General features: G+C 50.6%; 7 protein-coding genes across 7 annotated transcripts; 2 read left to right on the top strand and 5 right to left on the bottom strand.

Annotated features, from left to right (window-relative positions):
- Positions 1 to 499: 499 nt before the first annotated feature.
- LRP88_10918 (uncharacterized protein) lies at positions 500 to 2,095 on the top strand (the record flags this gene model as incomplete). The annotated part of the gene is made up of 1 exon (XM_083247366.1): positions 500 to 2,095. One exon carries the CDS (start codon positions 500 to 502, stop codon positions 2,093 to 2,095), a length of 1,596 nt encoding a protein of 531 aa, XP_083096514.1.
- Positions 2,096 to 2,321: 226 nt separating this feature from the next.
- On the bottom strand, positions 2,322 to 3,107 carry LRP88_10917 (polysaccharide lyase family 20 protein; the record flags this gene model as incomplete). Its single annotated transcript, XM_083247365.1, has 1 exon — positions 2,322 to 3,107. The coding sequence occupies one exon, from the start codon at positions 3,105 to 3,107 to the stop codon at positions 2,322 to 2,324; it is 786 nt and encodes a 261-aa protein (XP_083096513.1).
- Positions 3,108 to 9,257: 6,150 nt separating this feature from the next.
- LRP88_10916 (aldehyde dehydrogenase family protein) lies at positions 9,258 to 10,861 on the top strand (the record flags this gene model as incomplete). The annotated part of the gene is made up of 3 exons (XM_083247364.1): positions 9,258 to 9,468; positions 9,670 to 10,470; positions 10,560 to 10,861. 3 exons carry the CDS (start codon positions 9,258 to 9,260, stop codon positions 10,859 to 10,861), a joined length of 1,314 nt encoding a protein of 437 aa, XP_083096512.1.
- A 739-nt stretch (positions 10,862 to 11,600) lies between these two features.
- On the bottom strand, positions 11,601 to 13,946 carry LRP88_10915 (GMC family oxidoreductase; the record flags this gene model as incomplete). The annotated part of the gene is made up of 8 exons (XM_083247363.1): positions 11,601 to 11,627; positions 11,688 to 11,982; positions 12,031 to 12,439; positions 12,498 to 12,711; positions 12,767 to 13,014; positions 13,079 to 13,205; positions 13,375 to 13,636; positions 13,771 to 13,946. The coding sequence occupies 8 exons, from the start codon at positions 13,944 to 13,946 to the stop codon at positions 11,601 to 11,603; spliced, it is 1,758 nt and encodes a 585-aa protein (XP_083096511.1).
- A 1,455-nt stretch (positions 13,947 to 15,401) lies between these two features.
- LRP88_10914 (Gfo/Idh/MocA family protein) lies at positions 15,402 to 16,598 on the bottom strand (the record flags this gene model as incomplete). The annotated part of the gene is made up of 3 exons (XM_083247362.1): positions 15,402 to 15,940; positions 16,007 to 16,224; positions 16,291 to 16,598. The coding sequence occupies 3 exons, from the start codon at positions 16,596 to 16,598 to the stop codon at positions 15,402 to 15,404; spliced, it is 1,065 nt and encodes a 354-aa protein (XP_083096510.1).
- Positions 16,599 to 17,261: 663 nt separating this feature from the next.
- Positions 17,262 to 18,301, bottom strand: LRP88_10913 (uncharacterized protein; the record flags this gene model as incomplete). The annotated part of the gene is made up of 3 exons (XM_083247361.1): positions 17,262 to 17,418; positions 17,473 to 17,635; positions 17,695 to 18,301. 3 exons carry the CDS (start codon positions 18,299 to 18,301, stop codon positions 17,262 to 17,264), a joined length of 927 nt encoding a protein of 308 aa, XP_083096509.1.
- Positions 18,302 to 18,888: 587 nt separating this feature from the next.
- On the bottom strand, positions 18,889 to 19,638 carry LRP88_10912 (glutathione S-transferase family protein; the record flags this gene model as incomplete). The annotated part of the gene is made up of 2 exons (XM_083247360.1): positions 18,889 to 19,500; positions 19,585 to 19,638. 2 exons carry the CDS (start codon positions 19,636 to 19,638, stop codon positions 18,889 to 18,891), a joined length of 666 nt encoding a protein of 221 aa, XP_083096508.1.
- Between the last annotated feature and the right edge of the window lie 260 nt (positions 19,639 to 19,898).

Below are 19,898 nucleotides of genomic sequence, written 5' to 3'. Positions count from 1 at the left end.
GAGCATGATGGAGGCAGGACAAGTCTGTGCTCTTGGATTAGGTCGAATGCCAAGCAGCGTGAAGGCACCAAACCCCGATCTGATTCTGGGACCAAGCTTCACGGATGTGATTCTTACGGGCATCTATCATTGGTCCTTGTACGATAGAATCTTAGCACCCTAGATCTGTCCAGGCGTTGCGATTTGATCCCGTACTGGACGGCCGACATCCATGTTGCTCGTTTTGTTACTTCTTGCGGTAAACCGACCAATAGCATCCGGTAAATCTTTCAGTGAAATGTACTCTTTCATTTCAATCTACAGTTCTGGTGCCTTGTTCTTGGCTGGTTGATTGTCCCCTGTGCTTCCCAAAGCAAAAGAAGTAATCGCCGATGTGGGGCGCCCAGGCTTCTGCCTTCGAAATTTAACCGTCGGTCAGCATAAAGGGGCCATCGTGAACTCTTCCTTTTGCAATATTTTTCACCTCAGAAAGCCAATTTCTCAATAAAATCATTACGCCATGGGTTACTCCGAAATTCACTGCCACATATGTGGCGTCAGTTTCAACATCAGCCGTGCCCGCACAGAGAAGGAGCCTCGCAGCGCAGCTTGGGGTCAAGAGTGCGACTATCCAGATCACTTCCATCCAGAGTCTTGTCCTGATGAACCGGGATGCTTTTGGGTCGACAGATATGTCGATGGAAATGAAGATGCTGAAGAACCCGAGACTGCTCTCGCAGAGCCCGTCAAAGTCTTCCCCGCCGACATTGATGAAGACAACTTCGAACCGGATGATTGGGAACATATTTCAGGGCCAAGATGTAATCAAGGCGATGCTTACAACGGACACAACATCTCGGTAAAGGCCATGAGGGGTTGCAAAACCTCCCAATGCCTTGTGCGCAAGCCAGAGGGCTGGGAACCTGAGCCGGATGATGAGGAGTTTGAAACTTCGGGGCACTTCTTCCTCAGCGGTCTGAATGACTCCATGCCGAGCAGGGACATGGACTATCCCGAGGTCTTTCCTGCTCGTCATGACTGCGACAGTCCTCATGCTGACAACTGCATCTGGACTATCGAGGACGCTGAAGTCTACGCTATGCCTTTTCATCCGACCTGTCTCGAGGTTTTCAAGAGAGCCTCGCTGCATAGGTACGGCGTTGTCGACATTGAATGCCTCACGCAGTGGTGGGCACATGAAGCAAACTACGAGGACTTTCATGCCTTTCCTCGACATCCCGATGTCGAAAATGGCCAACAGCAGTCCTGGAATCATTCCCCAGGGGATGAGTACCTTGCCGCCAATCCATGCTTTGTACCTGGCTTGGAATCTCTCTTATCTTCAGCAAAGCGTCCAAAAGAGCTTGGCCAGGCCGACTCTGAAGTAACTCCCACGGCCGTCGCGATGGCGAAAAATCTCACGGATCTCTTCTCCCGACTTCCTGGAGAGATTAGGATGTTTATCCTGCTGCAGTTGGGCTTCAGGGATATTGCCAACCTCCGGCTCGCTTCTCGGACATTTTTGCAGCTGCCCCAGTCGCTCTTCTATCACTTGACTTTGAGCGACAGCCCGTGGCTGTACGAAGCCTGGTCGTCGTTGCCCATCTCCTTCTGGGCTACCACAACACGGGAAGAGGAAGAGAAGAAGGAGAATTCCCGACAGGCCAGACTGACAGAGCTAAGAAACGCCATTGAAGTTCTGGAGGACGAAGCCCATGACTCTGGCGACCCCGACTCCAACGACGCTGCTATTGAAGCCATAGACAGGGAGATTGAGAAACTCGAGGATATGTCCGGTGGTCCCCGTCCCACAACCGCGGTCATTCAGCTAGATCGTACCGAGACGGACTGGTACAGTCTACAGACTGAGGTCGGGAGAAACTGGAAGAAATTACAGGGACTGCAAAACCGACGCAGGATATGGGACGATTGCCAGGAGATTCTCAACCGCGTGGATGCTTATCGAAGAGAGGGCAAGATCCGCCGGGGGCAAGCGGTTGATGTTGTCGCAATGGCCAGACGAGCCGAGGAAGTGCAGGCTGAGAAGGGAAGGAGATGGGCGAGGTATTGTGCCGCAGGGAGGCAGGGTCCATACAACCCGGAGGATTGGGCTTGAACGAGGGCGATGGAGTCGCTGGGGAATTTCATTTTGATTACAGTTCAGTCCATTTAAGGTGTTGGCAAAGGCGAGCGGGGGGTTCCAATCTGCGTGACTTTTCTGATATTTGACATTATGTTTTCTTCGAATATATACAAGTTTGCAAGACAAAACATACCCTTGGTCACTTGAACCTACAGATTTGGTAACTAGCTGTGCTCACGTATATCGTGAGCTGATTAACTTAGGCAGAGTCAGGCTGGCCAGGGTCGACGTCGGCAAAAGTCGTACCAATGGCCACCTCGTCATACCAAACCTGTCGGAAGCTCTGGCTACCCTCCATGTGTTTATCGTCGTGCCAAGCATTGGCATACAGACCAATGCGGAACTGAAACACGCTGTCGTCGTTGAGGGTCGTCTTGCGGTTGTACTCCTCCAGAACCTTGTTGCCATCAAACCAGATCTTGTAGAAGCCAGTGTTGTCGCTCTTCCACGAAGCCTGGATGACAACTTTGTGCCACTGGCCAGCACTGACCTTGGCCAAATTGGGGAACGGCTTGATGTCACGGCTGCAGTCTGGCACTCGGTACTGGCCGCTGACGACACGGGACATCAGTTGGTCGCCCTCGAGCCAAAGCATGGACGAAGGCATCCAATCATCACCACCGCAGCTGGCACCAGGACGGTTTGCAATGAACTGGGCCAAATTGTACGACTGGGGTTGAAATTCCCACTGCTCTGACAGACGGAAGGCAAAGCCGTAGAAAAGCTGGTCGCCACGCTTGTAGCCTTGGTTGTGGTCAACCTCAGAATGGTAGCGGCCAGTGTAGCCGGGTGTATAGGTCTGCGTCATTTTCAGGGCATTTCCGCCCTTGTAGGCGACGTTGGTGACGGCTTCGACGGTACCCTTGTTCTCCCGACGGATGTAGTCCCAGCCGTTGAGGTTGCCTGGGTTGTAGAATTTGCGCTCGGCGGAGGCGGAGAGGGGACAGAGCGCCAAGGCGGCCGCGATGGTGTTGATTAGCTTCATGATAACGATACAACGAGAGGGACCGTCTTGTTTTGGTAAGGAGGAGTAGAGAAGGACGGGCTGGGGATGAGATATCACTATTGTCCTGGGAGTGCCTTTGAAAGAGCCAGGACGTCAAGGCTCGGGGATAGTAAACAACTTATAAACCACACAGTCTGCAGCACATGTGAACATCACCTTTTACCATAACTGGCTTACTCTTATTCACTCCACTGTACCCTTAGTCCTACTTCCCTCAGCGTTTACACAGCGATCAGCTTATGTTCTGTGCAGGGCAGGGATGATTACCCTGTAGAACAGACATCGTAAAATCTCGCCAATAGGAGAGCGGGTTGAAGAGTTCCAAGCTTCGTTATGAGAACTGACCAACATAAATTTCTCGTCTTGAGATATTTGCAGGCCGGAGGACACTAGCCTCATGAGCCCCATCAGGAGATATTTTGTTGCATAATGCGTGAAGGCGCCCCGGGGCAATTTACTTGCCTATCCACAAACTCCCCGAGACACATAAGCCACTACGTTGTATTTGGAGCATGTCTTGGGCTTTTTGCCCCCCAAAAAGCTTGGTCAGTGAAATGTATGCCACAACATCCGCAAGTGCTACCGTATGAGGCAAGTAGTATTTGAAGTGGGCTCAAGGCGGCCATCCCACTCCCGCTCAGGGAAAAGGCAGGTGACATTGGCTTAAGTGAGCCAGTCTCTCTTCATTGCTCGTCTTGTTTTAGAGTCCCATCGATGCCGCTAGTCAGTCGTTACCTGTATTGCAAAATACATACGTGCTTCTATTACTAGCTTGCAGTTTCGTGGACTATTACGTGGGAATCAATTGAGAACTGACCGCTTGAGAAGGAAAACGGTCCAGCCGGTGACATTTCAATTTCTAAGCAGAAGATACGAGTCTAGCTAGTGTCATCAGAAGTTGTATTGAGCTTATTGTGGCGTACTACATCTCGTCGTCGCTGATACGGATTGCCCGATCCCGAAGGTGCCATGAAAGGGCCCAGACATGGAATGCCTCCACGTGGGATCTAGAACAGCTTGATGGGACTTCGGGCCGCGAAGTAAGGTGTCCTCGCCAGTATTGCCCATTGTGGGTTGATGACTGCATGACGGTGTACAGGAGCTGAAGTGAAACCTGCAGCACATTTACAAGGCCAATCAATTTATGTCAGACAACGGGCTGTCGATCCATTACCACCTCGGTCCATAATTCCGGTGGTTCTGGTGGTCAACAGCCCTACCAGACGCGGGTTGTTTCATGCCGCCTCGGCGCATGGATACACATCTGGCCTTTTAAGCACCACGTTGAGCGGATGTAACGGAGCAATGGCAGAACTCTCCCTGGTTCGGAAAAGGGTCATTGGCCTTGAGCCATGTGACCCCTGTTCGCCATGGTCAGGATCGGCCGCTGTGGAGCATTCGCTCCAAACTCTCCAAAGGATTTCCAGCATCAGTATCAGATTTGTTGCGCATGCTAATATTTTTTGCTACACCAGTTTATAGAGCTTGGTCTTTGACAACTATTCTCACCACGCCGACTCCCAGATCAGGCCATTCTAACGGTTGATCAAGCGATCCCCGGGCAACAATAAGAAATGACCAATGAAGCCACGTGCTATTATGCTCGAGAATGACAAGAATGTGCACAGGTTCAATCTCGATTAGATTTAACATCCCAGAGCCAACTACAACGAGCATCTACCTCCCCTACCAGTGCTCCCAGATCACCCGTATCGCAGGCCTAGTGCGTCCTGAGGTCTCTTCTGCCAATGGCAATGGCTACAGTGCGTATTTATGAAGGCTGCGCCTATGAAAGGGGGCAATTGACATCAAGGTTTACCGAGCCATGCCTCCAACACTCGAATCAAGTGGCTGCTTCACATTCCATCACACCAATCAAGTGGCTCTGTATCGTCATTTAGTATGAGATTGAGAACCAGGTTCCGACACGATGCCACCGCTCCGTAACTAATACAATACAACCACGCGAGGCGGATAGCTCTCGAGGTCATTGATCTTGTCTTGGGTTATGCTGCCTTTGCCAGACTCCAACGCGTTTATACCCCCCTTCACTTCCTTCAGCTACCGCTAGGGCAATACCTACCACAGACAAATAAACAAAGCCTCTATACGCAGAGGCACTGTCTTGCCCCGTGGCGAGCGGCATGCCCAAGACTTCTGCTGGTTGAGCATGTGGCAGGTCAAGCCTGCACCAAAGAGTCTGTCCCTTGCACACACCTTCCAGTACTTCATATGGTTTCTCATGAAAGGTCTCCTTCTGTTTGGTCGGCACTCGAGGCCGAAGTTTTATCAAGGGGCCCGAGATGGTGATAGAACTTCCTTCCATAACCTGCCCATACTGATTGTCACTCGCGAGTTTCATGTCATAATCAACTACCGCCACTCTCTTCAATAGATCATAGCTGCCAAAAGATGTGCGGTCAAGCCATTTCACTCGCCCATTTAGCGAAGCCCAAGACCAAGAAGGGGCGAGATATTGAGATGGGCAGGTGGGGTTATTCCAGAAGAACAGCAAACTCTGCCGAAGCGTCTTCTCCCATAGACCTGCACAGTAAAGACCTTAATTCTCTCCAGAGAGGGCTGATAGAGCAGAAAAGGCCGACGCAACTCCCGCCAAGGCGGGGAGTTTGTCCGTATCGTAGGTGAGGCTCCTTTCTGAGAAATCGGTAAAAACCTCCCTCCAACTGGTGGATCTTAGATCTGGAACTTTGAAACCAAACAATTTTCCGTCCTCTACTTCTTGTACTTTCTTGCAGCTCCACCCAATCTTTTTGGATGTGAACCAAAGGACGCGTGTGGAGAGGTACTGTTCTTGAAGAACCCATCCTCTAGTTCTCAGCGCATGGACTCGTCTTAAGGACGGTCTCGACTCGTCGCAATCTTTTATGAGGTAAATATTGGCCGATTCGCCTGTGGAAGAATCCAGCCTTAGGGTGGTGTACGGGAAAGGCCGCGTGCGCAAAAAGCCCTTGGTATCGTCGTCTGAGTCAAGAGCTGCAATGTTAATGTAGGCGTTGGTATAGACGCGAGCCATTTGTGAAGCCTCCCGGTCCCAATCCTAGATGTCACCTTGGATGATGCAGAGCAAATCGATCCACAGGTAAGGCACGCCCAGCTCATGAGTCACAATAATGGCGTCTTGGAATGTCTTTGGGACTTCCTTGGAGAGTTTAAAGCCTCGCTTCATCCTCTGAAGGTTCTGATTTGTTGTAAGAAAGCTCCGTGATGCTCCCCAGCAGTGGCTAAAGGTGGCATATCTTGTGTTTGCCTCGCTCTCTTCAAGACTGGCCCCTTCGCATAATCTGATGCGGCCCAGGTCCCTGACGTCAAGCAATCGGGTAGGTAGCAGGTCGTATAGTCGTGCGGCTCTGTCAGGTTCGTCCTTTTCTTCTAATGTGGAGGGCGGGCGATTTGAAGCAGGTCTCGTTGGTCACTGGCAGTTGTGGTGTTGGTCACACTCATCTATCCAAGAACGCATTTGCCGCTTAGTAGCTTCCGACAGCGGATCGACATGCACAACCCATTCGGAGCTGCCAGAGGATGGAACATCTGACTGAGTCAGCTCAAGCTTGCCGTAATACGAGTTTGACAGGATCCCTTACCATATTCCGTCTTGACTTTGAACCTCGGGCCTCTATTAGATGTTCGCCGTATACATGCCGCGTGCAATCCGTAAAGATGCATACTCCCTTTGTATTTAGGGCTAGTTATGCCAGAGTCGGGCCACCATTGCCTCAGGATCAGGAGGGTAGCCAACGCAAAATCGCAATCCTCGATCTCGCCATCTGGGAGCGAGGCACAAACTGGACAATTGTACTCCAAGAGCCTGGGCAGAAGAGGTTGAAACTGGTCAGTCTTCGCCCTAATCATATTGTAACTCTTCTGTAACTGCTCGCCGCATGTTAGGGTCTGCAGCACCTCGTATATTGTCTGGTAAGCTGACTTTTCGTCGATCAAGATGGATGTATCAACCGGATTTTTGTTTTTGAATAAGGCGTTCAATAATCCAGAATGAGTTGCGCTGATGGAAAGATGAACCTCATTCTCTACTCCGAGGGTAGCGGAGTGTTTGGTAACCAGCTAAGGGGGATTAGCCGGTTAATGAGTAAGTAGCCATTTTAGCTGCACCCACCACGCGATCAAGGCTGTCCATGGGCTTGGACTCGGAAAAGGAGTAGACAGGGAAGTTGGGGAGGAGATGTCAGGCCGACGTCAGTTCTCTAAAGTCCTCGCTGTTATCATACAGCCAATTACCAAGACAAGCTTCATGCTCTTTGGTATGTGTATATCTCGCGACGCTGGCCAGTACTCGACCATACTCTTGGTATTCATCTTCTCTATGAGGCGTTCCTACGAACAGTAACGCTTGGATACGCTCCATAATAGATTGAAGGTCGGGATCGGCAGCGGCGAGGAAAAGCGCCTTTCCAGAGTCAATTCATTCTCAATCCGAGATGATAAGGTTGAACTTACATGCTTCAGAATCAGGCCACCGAGAGAAAGGCCAACAAGGATAATGGGTTTCTGCCGTCCCTAGGATAACAATAAGCCCAGCGCTCGAAGTTACTAACTTCACTTAATAGTCAAACCTGATGACTAGACCTTTTCTTCTGCAGCTGTAATAGGGCCTGATGCCCAATATACGCCACTTTGGCTGGAGGTCCGGTGAAGACATCTGATATCGCAGCTGTCATGATGCTCGCGCCTGGTAAGTTCCCTACAAGCTCGTCCTTGGGGGACCTGTCCCAAAATGAAATTCGTGTTAAGCCGTCAAATACCAGATACTAGGGAACCACGAATAAGCAAGCTGGCAAGGAACGATGTTACTGTGCATCCTACTCGACCTGCTCACCATGAGAGTGAGATTTTAACTCTCTGCCGAAACTCGGCTTCCAAAATATCGGCTCGGTCATATTGGAAACGAGCGGTGGTATTCTCTCAATAGAACGTCGCAGTGTTGGAACAAAGAAAGGGAGAGAGCTGCAGCCTGGACTTACCCCGCCTTCGGGGTTTCGGATGAATATTCGACCGAGCTGGTTGCGTAACGAGGGTCTTGAGGATACGGCCAAAGTTATGCTGTAGCTTGGTTGAGCGCTTTAGATGGATAGCTGTAATCTCCTTTGCGGCGTAAGTGCTACTATCTCGCCGAAAAGTTGGAGCCCATTTCTATATTAAACTTAAACCCCAGCTATCATTTTAAACCTAGCCACAACTAGCTTAGATCCTCGTTTTATATCAGATGGCCGTATCCCATTACTTTGGTGCCTCCCTACGCTTGAGAGTTGGACCTGTTCGTGTCTCATTGTCTCCATTCCTTCTAGACCAATTCTGAAGACGAGGACCGAGCACAACGCTTACTATTGTCTCATGCTAATTGTCAAATGAGTTATGATTTACGCCACCACTCGATTCTGCTCGCTTAGGACACCTCCCCTGGTCGGAGAAGGGGTATTTTAACCTACCTATGACTGCGGCACACCCATAGCCAATTCAATTGCTACACCATAGCATGGCCAAATTACCTGTGATCTGACCGAACTACGTTCCATTTCGCTAGTTAGCTAGGCTTGTAATGAATTCCAATGATCGCCTTGAACGAGTTTCTCTGTGCATTTGTGACGTTGTGTGTCAATAACCGACAGTCCCTCGTTTTGCCTGACACCTGAACAATGGCGAGACCCTCGTCAACCTCCTCACTCAAGGAATGGTTGCGTACCTATGCGGTTATAGCGTCAACAGAGGTCAGGTGGCCTTTTATTTGTTTCGCCGAACCCCACAAGTCCAGTGGTAGGTGCCTTGAGCAAACCTGGCCCTCTAAGTAACTATGTATCTCAACCTGATTACAAAGCAGTTTGTAGACGGAGTCTGGGGCTCGCATATAGCTCCGAGTGGCCTGGTCAGGGGCAGATGCGTTTGCGGGGAAGTCTGCGGGGAAGTTTGCGGGGAAGTAATCTGCCAACCCGAGGTCCCTGGGTTCGGCAGCTGTGGTTTGACAACTGCCGGCGGTACATGCTTCTCGTCAAGACAAACTTTCACCTCAAATACACCGAGGTGAGTGCGTGGATGGAGACTTGCGGACCATCTTCCCTCCTCCTCTTGTCCCACACTCACCAGCAAAGTCAAGTCAACATGAGCAGCAACAAGTTCTTTACCTTCAAGAACACCATCGGAGGCGCCCTTCAAGGGAGCAAACGGCTTGGACATGGCATTAACCCGTCTACCCGCAAACCTCTCTGGGATGTGCCCATCGCCTCATCACAGGACCTTGAAAGCGCCGTCAGTGCAGCTCGCGTCGCCTTTGCCGACTGGTCCAAGACATCGTGGGCCCATCGACAAGCGTGTCTGACACAAGCAAGCAAGCTCCTCGCGGAAAGCAAAAATGACATGTCGAGGCTTTTATCCCTAGAGTGCGGCAAACCACCGCAGTTTGCCGAACTTGAAGTGATCCACGCCATCAATTTCCTCGACTTCTTTGGTCTGTTGCCTTCCTCTACCTTGTGTTGTCAATGTGAGCTTATCTGACCGAGGTTCCGCTTCACAGCTGCCCAGGAGCCGCTAGAGACACGAGTTATTCAAGACGATAAGGACCTTCACTTAGCCCTGCAGTACGAACCTATGGGAGTGATTGGTGCTATCTGTCCTTGGAACTATCCTCTTGTACTCGCAATCGGCAAGATCGCGCCTGCGCTATTGACAGGCAACTGCATGATTGCGAAGCCATCGCCATACACCCCATACAGCCTCCTCAAATTTTCTGAACTGGTCCAGAATGTGTTCCCTCCTGGAGTCCTGCAGGCCCTGAATGGGGATATGGAACTAGGCCCTCTGCTCTGCCAACATGCCGACGTGGACAAGATAAGTTTTACAGGATCAAGTGCAACAGGCAAGAAGATTATGGCTGCCGCGAGTGCCACGCTCAAAAGTGTCACTCTTGAACTAGGCGGGAACAGCGCCAACATCGTTTGTCCCGATGTTGACGTAGATGTCGTTGCTCCTCAAGTGGCATTGGCTGCATTCTTCAATTCTGGTCAACTATGCGTGGCCAGCAAGCGTGTTTTTGTTCACCAAGACATATACGACAGGTTCCTCAAGAAAATGGTTGAAACTGTCGAGAAATGGAAGGTTGGACCGCCTGACGCAGAGGGGGGTGTTATGCTCGGACCAGTACAAAACGAGATGCAGTACAACATTGTGAAGCGTTTTTTCCAAGACACAACCGAGAATGGCTACAAGTTTGCGTGCGGAGGAGATCAAGCTTTGGATGGATCAAGTTTCTTCATTAACCCGGCTATCGTCGACAATCCTCCTGATCAGTCACTTGTGGTCGAAGGTGAAGCCTTTGGTAAGTCAACAATTCCTGGTTTCCCCTTATTAGTAAAACAGTTGCCTGAAGTTTCAACATGCTAATTCCTTCTGGTATTGCCCTTGTAGGTCCCATTGTGCCGCTACTCAAGTGGAAAGACGAAGATGACGTCTTGTCCCGTGCAAACAACACCACGACAGGCTTAGGCGGAGCCGTTTGGTCGGCCGATATCGACCGAGCAAAGAGGATTGCCTCGGGAATTAATGCGGGAACTATATGGATTAACAGCTTTGAGAAGCCTTTGCCACAGGCACATCTGGCTGGCCGTAAGGAGTCTGGGGTTGGCGGAGAATGGGGACGTGAAGGGCTCGGGGTGTATTGCAACATCAAGACAATCCACCATTACCGGAATCCTGTATCTAAAGAGTAGTTATATTGGACCTGAAATTGATCTTTTTAAACTGCAGGCATCTGCCGCGTTCGCACCTACAGCTTTCATCCCGGAGGCGAAACTCTCTGCCACCAACCGCTCAACTCAGGCGCCATGGTCAATCGCACATTTCCGAAGTACGCCTTAGTTCCTTCCAAATATCTTCTGCTGCTTCGAAAAAGCATTGATACCCCTGACGAGGGAATTTCCATCATGCTTTGCGGCGATGTGACGGCTGACGCTGCCCTCGAACACGCCTGGATTATGCCGGGCCAATGGGTTGCCATCTCAGGCACTGGAGGTGAAATTTGCTTCTTGGGTGTTAATTATAGAGAGATTACGGGCTTTCTGGTCATTGCGATCAATGTGGGCAACGGTACATGCAGCATATTTTAAGCTCTTAGCGTACGACATGTCGGCCAAGATTCACCATATACAGATCCCTTGTTCACATTCGCATCCCACACATAGACCAAATTGTCTCATTTTATCCCCTTCAACAACATGTTGGAAACATCGGATTCGTATTTAGGAGGGATCTCAGCACCAGTCACTATGGACCCTATGGGGCTTTGTGGTTAACCACCAGGATCTTGCCTTTGAAAAGACGGCAGCGATAAAGAAAACCATGTATCTGTGTTAAAGATTGGGCAAGACTTTATAAATATACAAAAGAAAAAAAAAGTGAAGAATGTAAGCGAGAGATTCTCGAAAAGTACGACCAACTGCGCAGCCCCATCTATCCCCGTCTGATAAGATCCGCAGCCTGCGTGTACATGTCAGCAATCTGTTGTCTAGGTACTCATCATAGAATCAAGTCACTCACCCTCTCAGCTACAGCATATACAGTCGTCATAGTATGCGCAGCAGGAAGCAAAGGAATCACGCTAGCATCAACAATCCGGAGCCCATCAACACCATAGACCCTGAGATTCTCGTCGACGACACCGCCTTCTTCACGCTTGCCGATCCTGTTAGACCCAGCGGGGTGGAACAGAGTTCCAGCGCTAGAGCGAATGAACTGCTCTAGATCACCGTCGGACGTCACATTGGCTCCAGGGACGACCTCAACAGGCGCAAGACTCTTGATAGAGGGCGCCTCGACCAGCTTTCGGGCAAACCTAATACCTTCAGTTAGAAGGGCGACATCAAGTGGGTTCCTAAGAAACTCCGGGTTGGCTACAGGAGCATCAAAGATGTTCGATGATTTAGCCTTGACGGATCCTCGCGAAAATGGGTGCTGGAGACCGAGGACAAGGGCGCCGTCACTCCAGATGAGCTCGAGAATAGCAGTCTTTTTGTCAAGCAGCTTCTCGCTAAGAAGCTTTTGCTGCTTCTGGTAACTCTTGGCTACATCGGCGGGCGTGCCAGGCGGCAGAAACTTGGTGCCGTCTTGACTGGCTGCTTGCTTATGAATGTCCGAAGCGGCGTTGGAATAGTCGGAGAGGGGCAGGAAGATTAGAAAATCACCAGTGGGACTTGTTAGGGGACCCTTCTTCTGACTGTCGTATTGAGCTCGCGCCTCAGCCGCAAAGGTGGCGTTGCTGGTCAGGTTGCTGGTCTGAATAGGTGCTTGGACTAGTTCCACGTCAGTCCCTAATGAGTTGACAAGATCTGCATGGATGGCACCACTTACTCTGATTTACTACAGCGAGCAAGACGTGGTCATGGAAGTTCTGGCCGACTCCGGGGAGGTCCACGACTGTAGTTATGTTGATGCTAGAGAGAAGGGCCGAGTCGCCGATGCCAGAGACTTGGAGAATTTGGGGCGAATGAATTGCCCCTGCTGCAATAATAACCTCCTTCTTGGCACTGACTGTCTGACGGGAACTGTCTCTGCTTGTGGCAAACTGTGGTATCACTGGTCAGCCAGACGGACTCACTCACGGCATGTTGGCACCTTACCTCTACACCTGTGGCCTTGACTGTGCTCTTGGACTTTTTGGTGAGTACTCGTGTGACTTGCTGGCCAGTCAATATCTTGAGATTCTTCCGGCTGGATACCGACTCGTAGTAGGCTTCCCGGGCAGAGGACCGCGTCAGCGTTTTGGGATCTTGGTTGTGAGGACAGAAGTATCCTCCGATAGGACTTCCGTTGGCTTGGTCCCGAGCAACAGTGATGCCAAGCTCTTGGACCGCCTTGACAATGTTCTCTAAGGTAGATCCCCATCAGTATAGATGTTCATTCTAGAGCTTTAAATGGGGCTATCAACGTACTTGTGGTAGGCCAAAAGAAGGGTGAGTAGCTTGAGTGCATGTAGCCCGAAGTACCATGAGCTGACGCATCCGTAGTAATGGCATACTCCTTCTTGATATCGGCATTGGGAGGAGTGAACTTTTCGTTCTAAGGCTCCAAGTCAGCATTTGACTCTTGTCATAAGTGACGTCTCCAACAGGGGCCATCAGCCAAAACAGCAAAAGACACAGTCATCGATCCATGACAACATCAAACCCCAATACCGTAAAATACCGTGACCTATTGACACTGGCTGAGTCTGGCTCAAGTACCTTACCTTCTTGAAGTAGGGGAAAAGTGTGTCCCAATCCCAGCCCTTGTTACCTAGCTCAGCCCAGTCATTGTAGTCTGCTTTCGATCCTCGATCAAAAACCATTCGGTTCAGCTTAGTTGAGCCTCCCACGACCTTGCCTAGGGGGATCGAGACGCTGCGCCCGTTAAGCGACTCGCTGGCGGGATATGTGATGTTCCAGTCGTATTTGGTACCGACAGCGCCACCAGCGAGGCCAGGAATCGTGACAAAGTCTTCATTGGCGTCGCTACATTATGGTTAGAAATACTCACATGGCGTCTTATCACTTACAAGTCACCAGCTTCGATGATGAGAACAGTTACAGCTGAGAGATAATCGAGTGAGTACCGGCTGTGAATGAATAAGGCCAAGACGAAAGACATACCAGGGTTCTCAGACAAACGATTTGCAACTGTCAGACCAGCTGCACCTCCACCGACAATGACATAATCGTATTCTTTACTAAGATCGGCACTCTTAGCACCTGGGTAGGCTAGTGCAGTGGTTGCATGGAGGCAGCCAACAGCGGCCACGGCAAGGACCGGAAGCCTGGCCATATTTGGTAAATTATGGATAATGGGCAAGTTTAAAGAGTGTAAACAATTGGTTCAGTGGCCAACTGATCATTTTACGTCCAGATTTCAGTCAGGAAGGCTTACTTGCTCTTATACATGCTGTGTCAATCACAACCATACGCCTCGATCGCTTGCGCCATCATTCGACCGCACTAACCTCCTTGTAAGCCTAGTACAGTAAACGTGCCGTTTCTTGAAAGTTTATTTCTCCTTGGCCCCAAGACATGACCGTTTCAGGAGCAAGGGCCAAAGATTAGTTTACCCAAGACGGAAACCATCACCGCAAGCTTGGAAAATGGCATTGACATTCAATCAGGAACGGACCCCGCTCATTGGCCCGCTAGGGCTCTTGTAACGGATGCAAAGCCTGATCTGGTCTGATCTTGTCGCATAAGGTTTACACAGCCTGTTTGAAACGGAGCATGCGAAACGTGTTAAGAGACAGGGCCGCAATAACGGCAATCCCGCTCGGGACAGAACGTACTGGGTTCATAATCTATTTCTAATCAAGCAGGGGGTTCACGACCCGACAATACCGAGGCCGGGACACGGCGTCTTTCACAAGACATTAGCCAAGTCATGCTGTTACCTCCACTCCATGCCGAGGGTATTATCCCCCTCCCACCTGGTCGAGTTGGGGAGGGCCTTTGTCGGCAGTTAGCATCGGCTCTGCAGTTCCTGAATCTCCTTCTTCCATTTGTGGAACAGTCCTGTTTTCTGCCACTTGATGGACCTCAGCTGCCAGGAAACGCCCCTTCCGCTCCTGGGGCCGGCCCTCCCGCGATACCTGTCCCAGCACATCCTTCAACTAAGGACGGTAGGGTACCTGGTAGTAGGGTAGTCTCGACCAGTGGCGGTGCTTCCCTGCCAGTTACACACCTGCCAAGTTAGCTTCCAAACCTGTTCCTCTCAGCAAGCAACAGGCCTGCGACATCTTTTAGCTTAACATGCCGAATACATCCGTGTGTTAAACAGATGGGAGTTATGAACACCGCAAAGTCTCTGCATGAACGGTAGATACATCATGGATTTGGGTTAATACGAGAGCTCTATCAAGCATATTGACGGCACAGGAAACTTACGGCTCCCTAGCTCGTTTGTGAACCATGTCCATTCAACAGAAATACAGTCCCTCGAGAAATCCACGTTGTACAGCTACATGACAACCTTGCACATATATTCTCAACCTCGGGCAGCAAGCGACAAGACCTGTCCTCGGGCGCCTCATCTATGGCCCGACCGTCATCCACCCGGATTCTGACAGCTCCAATCATGCACACGGCCTGTCTTTAAGCTCGAATCCCCCCTCCCCCTTTTTTTTATTGTAGGGTAGTGTCTCTGAGGTTTAGTCTGTCAAAAGATTCGGACTCTCCAATCTAATCAAGCAGAGAACACACACCCTCTTCGATTTCTGAAAGCGCAAATTCTCCAGTGGTATTAGTAGGAGTAAGATAGAACATTTTCTAATTGCTCATGACGTTTCAAGCCATGTTCGAAATCGCAATACCCCGTGCTATCACCCCGGGCATACGCTTCATATATCCCGGCAACGCCCCGGGCCGCGGCTGGCAGTTCCTGGCGCCAGGGCTCCCAGGCCCAGGGGATGTCGCTAATCTCACCAGTGGAAAAGTCATGCAACACAATCTTAACATCCCCTGAAGCCATGGTTCGAGGGGTTGTTCCACCTTGGGCAGTAAACTTGAGCTCGCCCTTTTCTCCCGAAATTGTCCATGTGAGACAAGGATCGCCAGGAAATGGCTCGCCTTTTTGGAATGTCATGACAACCGTAGCACCACTCTCGACGTATTGGGAGGGTCTCAACAAGGCCGTTACGGAGACAAGATCTGGCACATCAGACTCGACAGTCTCAATCACGGCACCCATCTTGGAAGCAAGTCTGACCTTGGGCCGCTGCAGCTGTAGCCTGCTTCGGATATCATAAACATCCCCAAGTGCAGTTTGAAGGAACTCCCACACTAAGAGTTGTTAGAATAAGGAAAATGGGTCCAGGTGTGAGGGACCAGGGAATAAGGGAAACTTACAGTGGCCGAAACCAATGGTAATCGCATTCCCTCCCACCGCCATCTGAGTAAAGTACCTCAAAGACTCTGGAATGGTATCATGGCTGCCCGTTCCTCCACATGCCTTCACTTCCGAGCTGAGAACCTTGCCTAAGAGGCCGTCTTCCAACAGTTGGCGTGCGGCACTGATTGAGGCAGTAGCAGGGCCCTGCAGGCCAACGACGGATCTGATGCTTTGCCTTCTAGACAAGCTAGCTAACTCTCGCGCCTGAGATGTATTTGAAGCTAGTGGCCACTCTACAAACACCGCCTTGCCTGCAAGGATGCTAGGCTCGATAGTGGCGTAGTGCCTGTCAACTCGAGTGCTGCATACTACCAAGTCGACGTTGGTATCCTGAGCCAGGTCGCTAGGATTGCCGTATGCTCGAATGTCTGACGGCAGTCCAAGCGTCTTGATGGCCGAGTGAGCTGATTCTGTGCTTGAGTTGCAAAGGGCGACAATTCTGTAGTGAGCTTTGCCGTGGGAGGACAAAAGGTAGGGTAGATGGGCTGCGGCGGCCCAGCTGCCGGGGCGAGCAGACAGGCCGATGATGCCGAGGCGGATTGGGGCCATGATCGTTGATGTTATGGCGGTGACTGATTATTGAATTGATCAAGGAGATTGGGGCAGATTCAATGCAGATATAGGTAGTGACGATAATGCGTGTTGAAGGTCTAAGCCCTAAGATGCATCATGCTGGCAGCACTCGCGTGGCAACCTATTGATAACGCGATTTTGTGATATCTTTAACATAAATGAATACCTACTTCCTATTTTGTCATTATTAATAAAGCTCTTCGCATTACTTGGCAATATTTACGCTTGTTTGCACATGCTATTTGGCCAGGCTCTTGATGCACTGCATGACACGAGGATGCCCCAGAAGCAGCCTTCCGTTCGCTTAACTAGCTCGTCAGTAGGTTGCAGTAGCGCGAAGCGCTAATGGGGGTACATCTTTCATCCAGCCTCTCCAGAGATCCGGGCTCAGCATTCACTCAGATTTCTCTCCCTTTCCATGAAGGATCACCAAGATAGTAGATAGCTCGGCTGTCTCGGAGACTCAAGTAAATATCACACATCATCTTACAGGTGATGATAAAGCAAATAGCGGAGTGGAGAATGGATTGATGGAGGTGATCCACTAAACATTGGTCGGTCTAGAAGGTACCTTGTGGCTGGCATGCCACCTAACGAGACTTCACCTGCACTGTCCTCCAACAAGTCAACAGTCGCGGCTTAGAAACCGAGACGTTGATCGGCCGTATGAATCTCTTCCCTCTTGTGGCTCCTGAGAAACCCTTCCAGATCGAGTGCGACGACGGTCGGGTAGCTCTGGTTGTTGAGATTATCCCCAAGATGTGCGATTCCGTTGGTGCACCAGTACATAAAGCATCTAAGACCAGAAGTCAGCGCGTCCTGAGTAATAATGTACAAGAGTAACTCTTACCCAGGGCCCCAAGCCGCTACATTGTCTGGATTTTCCTCAAACTGGCTCCTGAGGACGCGATAGAGCTTGTCAAGGGATCCGAGACACTTCAAATGCAGCGGAGCTTGGTAAATCTTCTCATAACTTGCCTTGATCTCCAAGACACTCTTATAGTCGCCCCGGACTCAACCTGTCTGTTAGCTAAATTGGTCCCGCATGCCATCTAAGAAAAGTTCAACCCACAGCGAAAGATACCAGAGGCGTCTTTGTCAACCAACAGAGCCGCGGCATATGCTGCGGCTGTCTCATACGTGGTCAAGTCCCATTTCTCGTTGCCCGTGCCCCAGTAGTTAATCGTTTCATTACTGATGTCAAAGATGTGGAAGAAGGGACTCCAGAAGGTCTCCATCAAGGCACCGACCAGAATATGCACTCCCTTTACCTTCTTGCCCTCCAGATATTTCTTGATAATTTTTGTCGACTCCTTAGGAAACAACTCGCCGTTCGGGATTTTGGTATAGTCGACGGCAAAATCGCTAGGTACGTATCGCGGAACGCCTTCGTTGACACACGCGTCGATCAGGATTTTCTGGCCTCGAGTCATGACATCGTTATCGCCGTAGTAGCAGCAGATGACTATGTCACAACCGCGAACCAAGGCATGAACGGCGCCCTCGTCATCAAAGTTGCCCTGAATGATCTCGATGCTGTACTTGTCGAGGGCTGCCTGTGGAAGTTTCGTAGGGCTCCTGCAGAAACCTTTGATGGTCACATCAGGATATGCCTGTAGTGCTTTGACCACACACTGTGCAAATTTGGCTGTGAGGCCAGCGATACCAACAACGGTCATCCTGGGATATTGACGTAGACTCGAAAATAAACAATAGGACCAGTTGAGAGAAAGATAATCGTCGGTGCCGGGAACTGGCTAGGTTGAAAAGCCCGGGACAATGGTGAGTCTTATAGCACGTCTTGGGTGGCGACATGACAGGTGAGTTTTTTGCTGATAAATACGCATTCTACATGCATTACGAGTGGGCCGAGCGAAGGAAGCAGTTAGAAAGGGGGAAAGATATGGACTAAGAGAAAGGGCTGCGGGGAGAACAAATTTTCTCAACCCAAGCTAAAGACCTTTGCTTAGCGTTCGAAATATTCTCATCTCTTCCAGTACTTATCAAGTTATCTGGAAGGTACGGCTGCTCATCACCTCGTGCATTTAAAGTGTTCTATACCTAGGCTATGGTGCACCGCCTCGTCCTAATGCCCTCGTGAGCACGAAGGAACCGCCCCATTATCTTGGACTACCAGACACCAACACCAGCTGGGCTCAACTCATATTTATTGTATCGAAACTCAGGGAATCTGTAATATGGAGGCCTACGATGCTATCTCGCCAGTTCACCTCAAGCAGCCAAGATCCTGCCAAAAGCACGCAGCTCAGGGGGCGGTCTTCCTGGCCTCGATAAAGTTCTTATCGCCAAATGCTGACGCAAGACGCTCATCCTCAATCACTCGCAGGTACCAATCTGTAGTTCGAGGAAACTTGTCCCTGAGCTCTGCGTCAATGACTTGAGCGAATCCCCAGTACAGTCCCGCGGCAACCGAGATGTCTGCCAGACTAATGTCCTGCGTGCCAATATATTGGCGGCTATGTAGATGCTTCTCTACTATTTCAAGAGAAATAATGAGGCGTTTAAGGGAGGCCCTCTCAGCCTCTTGGTTAAAAGAGGCCATGCCGTAGCGCCACAAGATCAGGGTCGTCAGAGGCTCAAACAGCTCATGGTCGGCAAAGCCAATCCACTGTCTAATAACAGCTCGCTCTCCTGCGGTGGTACCAAGCAGTTGGGCGCTTGCAGGGCCACTCTCGGCAGCATATTGGGCAATGGCGTCCGACTCGAAAAGGGCGAGGCCTTCGTCAAGGGATTTGAAGGTGGGAACTCTGCCCATGGGGAAGTCGGCGAGGAACTCGGGAGTCTTGTTTGTCTTGCCCATGACAAAGTCAGGGGCGAGGTCAACCGTGCGACCATTCACGGCTGCCACGGCCTGGACCTGTGAAGGGCTTCAGTGAAGGGCCAGGTAAAGGAGTGAGGACGGGTCTGAGAGGGGGAATGGGCGGGAATTGTTACACCATACCTTCATGGCCCTGGGGTTGAAAGGATAAGTCCAGATGGTTCCGATAGAACCCATGGTGGAAGAGAAGGTGGTAGAAAAGTCAACAAGCAGGTATGGTAGTTAACGAGAAGTGAACAGCCGGTAGGAAATGGGTTGCATTCCAAGGCCTTGCATTGACTTAAGAAGAATATCACGATGTGGCAAACCATCACTCCAGCACACGCCAGTCAGCGATTCTAGTCTCCGATCGCTTCCATTGGGTTCCTCCGCTCGAAACCGAAGTCAAGTCAAGATCAACAGCGTAAGCTACGTAGCTCGGCGTCGCCAGGTTGGCC

The sequence above is a fragment of the Fusarium phalaenopsidis genome, assembly GCF_050370095.1.
Source record: "Fusarium phalaenopsidis strain FUZ10S chromosome Unknown contig_32306, whole genome shotgun sequence".
NCBI classification, from domain to species: domain Eukaryota; kingdom Fungi; phylum Ascomycota; class Sordariomycetes; order Hypocreales; family Nectriaceae; genus Fusarium; species Fusarium phalaenopsidis.
Note: the sequence above shows the minus strand (reverse complement) of the source record. Positions and strands in the feature narration are given on the sequence as shown.